General features: G+C 42.2%; 1 protein-coding gene across 1 annotated transcript in view; it reads left to right on the forward strand.

Annotated features, from left to right (window-relative positions):
* Ccny (cyclin Y) overlaps positions 1-8584 on the forward strand; it is a 90103-nt gene extending 81519 nt beyond the window's left edge. Inside the window, exons 8-9 of the mRNA XM_005345931.3 lie at positions 1542-1704; positions 4220-8584. Coding sequence (XP_005345988.1) covers positions 1542-1704; positions 4220-4336 — 280 coding nt within the window. The 3' untranslated portion in view covers positions 4337-8584. The remainder of the gene's footprint in view (positions 1-1541; positions 1705-4219) is intronic.
* Positions 8585-9032: the final 448 nt, after the last annotated feature.

The raw sequence follows: 9032 nt of genomic DNA on the forward strand, positions 1-9032 counted from the left end.
ACTTTTATTAAATCTCACTTAAAGCATAGTTGCTTGAACTTTAAAAACAAAAATCCTAAAAACACTAAAGTCCTTAAAAGTATAAAATTCAGAACAGTGTGTTTATTTGGTACATGTGAGCTCTGTTCACAAGAACATACAAAAATAAACAAGATTGTTCTATTTTATTTTCCAAATAAAAGACCTGAGACAGTGTCGTTTGGAGCTCCATCAACAGCTTCTTAACTTTCCTTTCCTTTCTTCCTTCCATCTATATGTACTTTGTGTGCTTGCTGGGATTTCAGTTCTTCTCTGCTCAATAGCTGTGGCTCAGATTTTAGCCCTTCTGTCTCAGCTGCTGTGAAGTATGGGTCTCTGATTGTCACAGCTTCTTACTGCATAATGAAATGGTTCTTAGGTGCAAGCTGAGGGGGACTCAGTTTAGCCTGGGAGCAAGATAGTGCTGCACTGTTCAGGTCTGAAGAGTGATGTGCAGAGTGGATAGGATCCACCCAAATTCAGCTTCACAACTGGGGAATAGAGGCCAGACTTGTAGCAAGTGGGTTCCTTTGGTGACCGTTCCCCAATCTCTGGCTGTCCCTTCCCACCAGAGCTCTACCCTCCCTACTCGCATCTGCTTTTTGCTTGTCTAGAAAATTGGCTGGCATGAAAAGCAGGTGTCCTGGCTGAGACAAGTAGAAGCCAACTACACCAAACAGTTTTAGTGTGCTGTGACAAAAGTTCAGAATCAGGTGCTCCAGGGCATTGACCCAACATACTGGGTACTTCTTTTCTGGAGAAAAAAACTAGGACCAGCTCCCACAATAGTAACAAGTATGCCTACTTTGAAAGGTAAATGAGATGTTCTCAATACTGACTTTTGAAAATTCACTCCGACTGTTCTTTTTATCAAAATAAAAGTGGGCTGTCTGGATGAATTGAGACATTTCTCTTCTCCCTGTGGAGACCGTCCAGCAGCCAGCTCCACATAGGACCTGTTAGAAAGTCCAGTCTACAGACCAGCCAAGCTGAAGTTGGAGTAGGGATAGTCTGTCAGCTTCTTTAACATGTTCCCCCTCTCCCAGCTCAATTCCCAGGCTAATGGAATTTCTTTAAGGACTGGAGCTAGAATTGAACCCTTCCCCGTTCACACACACACACACACACACACACACACACACACACACACACACCCGTTGAGGACATATAGACCTCAGCTACAGAGGCCACTTCTCTAGGTATCTTCGGAGACTTGGTCCTGTCCTTACCGTTCTTGATGAATTCATTACAGGTAAGGGGAGAGATGAGCATTGTCTGTTTCATGACTTAGAGACACAAATCTCCCTAATGCAGTTCTTATTGATCATCTTTCTGGGCTCCAACTCATTTAGATTTGCCTCTTAACACATATTTAACAGTAGTATTTCATAGCTGGTGTTCAACCAAGCAGTTAATTAGATAAATTTTCTTTCTGGAGGATACAGTTTTTTGCAGTATAGTCTTCAGTGGTTGGCAGTACTAGTAGGTGACTAAGTGCAGCTATTGCTGCTTCTGTTCTGCAGGAATGAGCTGGAGCGACAGTTCCTAGAACTCCTACAGTTCAACATCAATGTTCCTTCCAGCGTGTATGCCAAGTATTATTTTGATCTTCGTTCTCTGGCAGAAGCAAACAACCTGAGCTTTCCCCTGGAGCCCCTAAGCAGGGAGCGTGCCCACAAGCTTGAGGTAAGTAGATTCACACTCTGCTGCAGTGCATTGTCCCATTACCACCTCTGTGTCCAACACTGTCTCTCAGAGTGTGCTATGAAATGAACAGGACCCTAGGTGGATAACTAAATACATATGTACTTCATTTTAACAGTCAGATGGCAATTTTTGCTTAATGTACACCAAGTGTATTTTAAAATCAAACATTTTTTAACATCCTTGTGTTTATGGTTTTGCTTTGTTTTGTTTTTATGATTATAAGCCCACAAAATAAGTATTTCCCAGCATGCTTTTTTCTTAAAGTGGGAAGAAGCTGCCAAGTGACCTTAGCAATTAAGAATCCAGAAAAGCTTTTATTATTTTTTTTTTTAAGGATTCTTTTGTGGTTGGAGTTGAGGCCTGCCTCACTGTTCAGTCTAGGTTGAAGGCTGTTGTTCTAACCCGTGACTATTTATCACAGAAACTGTGTGTTTCCACCCATTCGTTACATCTGTGAAAGCAGAGAGAATGAAGGTAGGAAAGACAAAGTGGTGAGAAGGAACTCTAGTGAGATTCCCCTTCTTCATTTTGTGCTAACCCTGAGCTCATCCCTCTAGACTTCAGCCCTAGGCAATATAATCTCATCCGTAGAGCCTGTTATAGTTTGGTTTCTTTGCTATGATAAAACACTGACCAATACCATCTTGAGTAGGATAGAATTATACTTCTACATCATTGAAAGGGAAGACAAGGTAAGAACCAAAACAGAGGCCCTGAGAGGAAGGCCACATAATGGTTTGCTCTCGTGGTTTGCTCAGCATGCTTTATTATACAACTCAGGGCCACCTGCCCAGGAGGGCCAGTCTGATAGAGGCATTTTCTCAGTTGGTTTTGTCTTCCCTAATGACTCTAGCTTATGTCAAGTTGACAAAATAATAACCAGCACAAAACCTTAAACCACAGGGGAAGATGGGAGAGCCCTTTTCAGACTCACTAAGGCCTGTGGCGTTTACCTACTGCTTGTCCCCCTCTTCAGGGTGTAGCTCTTGACAGGGCCAATAGTTGGATACAATCAAGCCAGAGATGGAAAGTGATTTGTTATTGTTGTTTGGTTTTGGTTTCTGCAGAAGTTTCATTTAGTGTGAATTTCCTCCACATTTCTTCTGTTGAACACTATTCTTCTGGTTTCCTAGCTGTGGCTGTATAAAACGTCCTGACAACAGCATGGGAAAGAAAGGATTCCATGCTTAAAATTACCGTCTTATAGTCTGTTATTTCAAAGAAAGTGAAAGCAGCTAGTAAAGCAGGGGAAGAAGCTGGGTGCCTAGCACTGGATTAAAACAGAACTGCAAGTGTGGATGTCTGTGAGTTTGAGGCCAGCCTGGTCTAGAGAGCAAGTTCCAGAGCAGGCACCAGATCTACACAGAGAAACCCTATCGCAACAAACAAAAAACAAAAAACCAACAGAACTGCAGGGAGATACTGATGTGGCTCTTGACCATGCTGGTTGTGCAGTGCACCTTTACAGGCTGAGTATTGTCTTTTAAAAAAATTACTCTCGCTGGGCAGTGGTGGTACACGCCTTTAATCCCACCAATCGGGAGACAGATGCAGGCGGATCTCTGTGAGTTCAAGGCCAGCCTGACCTTCAGTCGTAGTTCTAGTTCTAGAATCCCTGCCTCAGAAAAACAAGAAAAAAAAATTACTCTCAGATGGGCTCAGAGTGTTATCTTCTCTGTCTACATGTCAGAGAAAGCTGTTATTACCATATACAGAGAGGTTAAGAGGAAATATTGCTATCTGTTGCTATTACGAATTCAGAGATACTTGCTAATCTTAGGAAGTTTACATAAAAGAACTTGATTCAATAATTCTGATGCCCCTGAACAATCAGACTTGTGTTTTTATTATGTTCACCCATATTGTGTGCACCATGTGAGGGGTAAGGCCTCTCAGCCTGGTGGTCTTCTGCTCTCCACTTGACCATGACTTGCACATGGACGCCTGTCTCTTTTCTCTCCTCCAGCCCTTCTTCTCTGCTGCTGTTAAAGTTTTTCTAAAATGCTGTTTTGAATTTTAACATATTCTCTTAAAAAAGTACCGGCAGATTTATGCTGGCTGCAGACTACAAAGTCTTTCCATCCTGGCCCTGTGTGACCCCTCCATCCTTCAGAGTCCATGAGTCTGGCTCACCAACACCCACCATATCAGTTGGCTCCTAGGAAAAACCCTGGACCCTGGGTTTTTCTGCTACCATCGTTCTTATGGTTGTCTCTCACTAAGGCGTCCTCATTGTAGTTGTCCCTCATAGTAGAATTGGGCATTCCCTCCCTTCTGCTTCCAACATGAGGACCCACCACCACCACCACCACCACCACCACCACCACCACCACCACCACCACCACCACCCAGTTTTCAAACAGAGTTGGAGTTGTGCCGGGCAGCAAGGCCTATGGAGCCATCAAAGGCAGGCAGCCTTGCAGAGCCCCTGACTGAGGGGGTCCCTTTGGGTGCTGGTGTATGCCCTGACCTGCACTGTCTTTCTTTCTCTCAGGCCATCTCTCGTCTCTGTGAGGACAAGTACAAGGACCTGAGAAAACCCACCAGGAAGCGGTCAGCAAGTGCTGACAACCTGATTCTACCACGGTGGTCCCCCGCCATCATTTCCTAACTGGGGCACCCTTCTGAGGTTATGCCATCCCTTGGTTTCTCCTCTTGTTTGAGAAAAGATGAACTTGGGGTGGTTTGTTCTGTTCTTTTTTCCCCCTTCTGTTTGAACACAGCCCCGTCAAGGCTGCCTTCACGCCTGCCTCCACACTGCATTCTGCACACTAAGAGGCTTTAGGGGATGTGAAATCAGTGTTCTGGCACCCGGTATCGAGCTTTCCCGGCCGTCATGAACAGCACTTCTTTCATGGAGGAAAAAGACTCTAATCCTGGAGAGGAAATGAAGGAAAGGGAAGTTGTATTGAGGCAGAGAGTACTTGGTAGCTTGACTGTTTCTGGGTCCCTGTCTGGTCATAAATACCAGATAGAGCCAGAGGTAGGTAGCAGAGTTGAGTGCACATCCGAGTCAGGAGTGCCATACTGTGCCCTTGGAATCGGTATACTCTGTAAGACTTCCTGTGTTCCTTCTTGCTGCTTTCTTGGGATTGGGGTGGGGAGTTGTTTGTTCATTTTTATTCTGGTTTGGTTTTGATCCCACAGAGCAGAGAATATAGTTTGTACCCACCATGGCACAGACATCCAAATAAATAGTACTGATTTGTTTATCTCTGCATCATCTTCTCGAGCTGTCTTCCTCACAAGTGAGATGTGCTTATTGTGTTTCTACACACTTGTTTATATGATTCCCCTCCAACAATAGCCGGATTAACTTAACTGTAGTGCTGAACCAAAAGTCTCCCTCTCCTGCCTCAGTCCAGGAACGTTCTATCTAGATTACATGGGTGCTTGTGCCTTCCAGTTTTCTTGCAGTTGGTTGTTCTTGGTTTTGTTTTTGTCACCCTTCTCCTTCCCCAGTTCTCTTTTTCTGCTAACATGAAGGTGTAATTACAAAACTCAGTCAGACTTTGTTGCTGAAGGCAATGGTCCTCAGCATAGGCGTCCTGGAGAGAGAAGCATCCAGGGAGCCAGGTTTGCCTGACTTCATTGTGAGGAGCCATGTCCATGTGCTCCCTGCCTGGTCATTCTTCTACTTCCATGTCCATTGTTGCAAGCAATATTCTTCTTGACTTTTATATGTTTACTTTAAATCAAATTCAGTCTATTTGTATACAGTTTTTTTAAAAATCTAAAATTAAAAAAAAAAGTGTGGGGGAGGGAGTGGGTGGGTGGGTATTCCAGCGGGAAGATCACTAAAGGGAAAAATGTTACTATTTCCTGAGGTATTTTTCACAGAATGGTTGAATAAAAAAAAACTCAATTTGCATTTTCATTGTGGGTGCTTGGAGAAGCTACACAAACTGTGAAGGCTCATGCTTCCTTTATTATAACCAACGTTTGTATTTTCTGACTGTTTCTGATTTGCTTTGGGGCTAGATCAGACTCTTTTGTTGAGTAAAATAAAGGGGTTAAAGGTACCCTGTCAATGAGAAAATCTGACCTGAAGTCCAAGAATCCAAGTCACTCACACATAAGTGCTTTGCTTCTGCGCCTTGTAGGTTACAGTGACCAAGGTTTGTAAGTTTTTCATTGTTTGAGACACTTGGGATAAATGCTAGCATTCAGCTTGTTACATCCTCCTCTGTGTGAGCTGGGAAGAGTTTAGAATTGTCTGTTAATTTGTGTTGAATACTCAGAAATCATATGCCTGACCCCAACAGGTCCCTCTCCATGGAACACACTTTGGAAATGAAAAGAACAAAATGTCAGAATCCCAAGAGCATGGAGCCAGAAATGTTACAGTCAGGGTTCAGTGGAGTGTGTTTTGCAGTCATGTTCCTAGTCAGAAGTGTGAGCAGTTCTAGCCTACATGTCCAAAACAGGAAGTGAAAAATTAACTACCCTCTTATCGCACCTTTGATGATTTGCTCTAAGTGGGAAACAAAATCAGCTTCTCTCTTCAAGAACCTTAAACAGAGGCTAAAATGTAGGAAAGTGTCATTTCGTATTCTCTCTTCTCTAGAAGTCTAAAAGGGACCTATTTTTCTTAGCCAAATATGAATACCTCTTAGATGAGTTCCTTCCTCTCGTGTAAAATACCTTATTTTACCAGCCCGTTTCAGAAAAGAACTGCTGACTTGATTGCAGAAATCTTATTTTTATTCCTTTTTTTTGAATGGGAGATTTGGAAATTGACTTCTGTAAATATTTCAATGCACCTGATACTATTTTGTGGAGTTTATTAAACTACTTTAAAAGATTGTACAGTCTATTTATTGTATGTGTGTACACACAGTCTGATACCTGACATCAACAGTGACTCCTTAAAGCCTGGCTCAGTTTTATTCAGACTTATGGCTGTTGTGTTTAAGCCTTGTGCACTGGACTCTACCTCTGAATAGGAAACTCCCCTACACATCAGTGAGTGTTAATTTGTATTAATTGATTGTGTTTCTTGCGCTAAGGATTTCATTCAGTTGTACCGTTTAGCCTGAATCACTAGGCATGTAGGTAGAGACCCATTTCATTTTCCTATACGATGTTGAAGACTTTATTTTCTGTTCTCTGGATTGTTCTAAGCTTGCCAAAAGAAAAAGGAGAAAAAACAAAAAATGTAACAGTATGTGTTATTAAATCATAGTGGCTGTAACTTGTTTGCAAAGTAGTTTGGTGTCCAGCAGATAACAGTGGATGCTGTTCAGGAGTGCTCTCAATGCAGCCTTTAGTGGAGAGCTCGTCACTGAAGGACAAAGAAGGCCACACAGTTTGTTGACTTTTAAATTTGATCTAAACAGCAAATATAATTTGTTGGAGAATAATAAACAACACGTCTTGGTAAATTATGTTTTACCCTTTCAACTGGGAGAGGAAAGTAGTTGAGTTTAAATGAAGTTATTAAAAAGTACTGAGAATCTGAAGGCCTAGAGGTGCTCTCATGCCTTAATGCTCGGGTGAGACCAGCTAAAGCCTCACACCTCCAGCTGTTGAGGCTAGCTCTTCTGTGTTCCTTCTCCATGGTCTCTGCCTGGGACATCTCCATCTTGGGGTTTCCTTTGGTTCAGGGGATTTTTGCTGCTTAGCTGAGCTTCAAGGCAGAATTTAGTGAGTCATGATTTTGCATATTCCTGATACTTTAGGGACTGCAACCTGGGGCCATATTTTAAGTTTTGAGTATATATATATATTCCTAGTTATTTATAAGTATTTAATAAGTTAAATAAATATATATGTACATAGAACAAATAGTGTCTGCCTTCCTGCTGTATTTTTTTTTTTTTTTAGTTATGTTGAGATAAAATTTGACAGGTTTTCCAGGGTGGTAGCACTGGCCTGTAAACCCAGTGGACATGGCTGAGACAAGGGATCATAATTTTGAGGCTGGCCCAGGCTATCTAGTAAGGTTTTATGGGTGGTGAGTAAACTAGTTCTAAGCAGTATGAGAATGTGTGTGAGCCTTAGATGATTGAAAGACTATGAGACCACACCCACTTGGGACTTGAAGCAGGTAGGACCAAGGTAGAACACATGCTGTCATTAAATATTGTCTCTGTCTTACAAAGCGCTGAGGCTGGGTAGTTCTTAAAAATATGGATGATCTTCTGAAAAGCCAGTCACAGCCAGTGCCTATACTTGTTAACAGAAGAACCAGGAAACAAAGCCTTCAGCATTGTTGGGGAAAGTGCTTACTTAGGGCTTGAACCCTACGTTTCATGAACAAAGAAAACTCCAGGCCCCCATGGAAATAACAACTCACTCTTACTGAATGCAGAGCACCGAGCAGCACCTGAATAGCCTTCCCAGGGGCAAACTGCATTAGAAATGAGGTTGTCAGTGGAGCGTGTGCTCAGTGCTGGTGACTTGGCCAAGCCATACTCCTATGCTGCTTGTTAGGGCTTCTTACTGAGTATGTACACGGTAAGGCCATCAGTCTTCTGGTGCCACTTTTACTAGAAATTTCTTCAGAAACCATACGAAATGATTACTTTTATTGACTGTATAAGAGTCACTGGAAGCCGCTTTTGTGTGTGCACTGCTGCAGGGTGAGCTATGCTCAAGCCAAGATTTGTTATAAAACGGCATAGAGAGTTCTATAAGAATCTATTTATAGTAAGAAATGCCCTCCAACATGTTGTCTGACTGGATGACATTTGGGTTTTACAGGTCCCAGTAAACTATCTTGTATCCTTTTGTGCTTTGTTTGGGGGTAGGGGACTTTATTCCTTTTGAGTACTTTTGTTTATATAAATAAATTATTTCAAATGTGCAATCAAAGAATGTCATCTCAAAATAAATGGAGTTTTGACAAAATTGTTAACCATGACTTGAGCTTATATGTAATATTTTGTTGGTGTTGGTGTTAATCTGTGTTATAATAGAACCTAGAGTTCCATTCCAAGTCTGAACTTGGACAAACTACCTTCACTTCTGTTCTCAGTGAAGGTGGCTGTCAGAGACTCTTGCTAATACATGAAAACGCATCCTAAGTGCTTCTTGTGGAATACACCTCTGAATTCTGGTAGGAAAGGGGCACATAATGTAAAACGAAGCATAAGCCCACCTGAGTTCCCCTGGGATGCGAGGGTGGTCGTTGATAGATGCAGTTCTCACATAAAGGCCACGTTTTTTCCAAAGTCAGTTATGTTCTGTCCTTTCCCAGCTCCTTTGCTGTAGCTGTTGTTGACTTTGTCCTCTAGTAGAGTTCCACTTAATTTAGCCATCGTATTCTTGTCTGGGTTTATAGATAACTGAGAAATATCAGAAAA

This window comes from Microtus ochrogaster, chromosome 4 (assembly GCF_000317375.1).
Source record: "Microtus ochrogaster isolate Prairie Vole_2 chromosome 4, MicOch1.0, whole genome shotgun sequence".
In the NCBI taxonomy this organism is placed as follows: Eukaryota; Metazoa; Chordata; class Mammalia; order Rodentia; family Cricetidae; genus Microtus; species Microtus ochrogaster.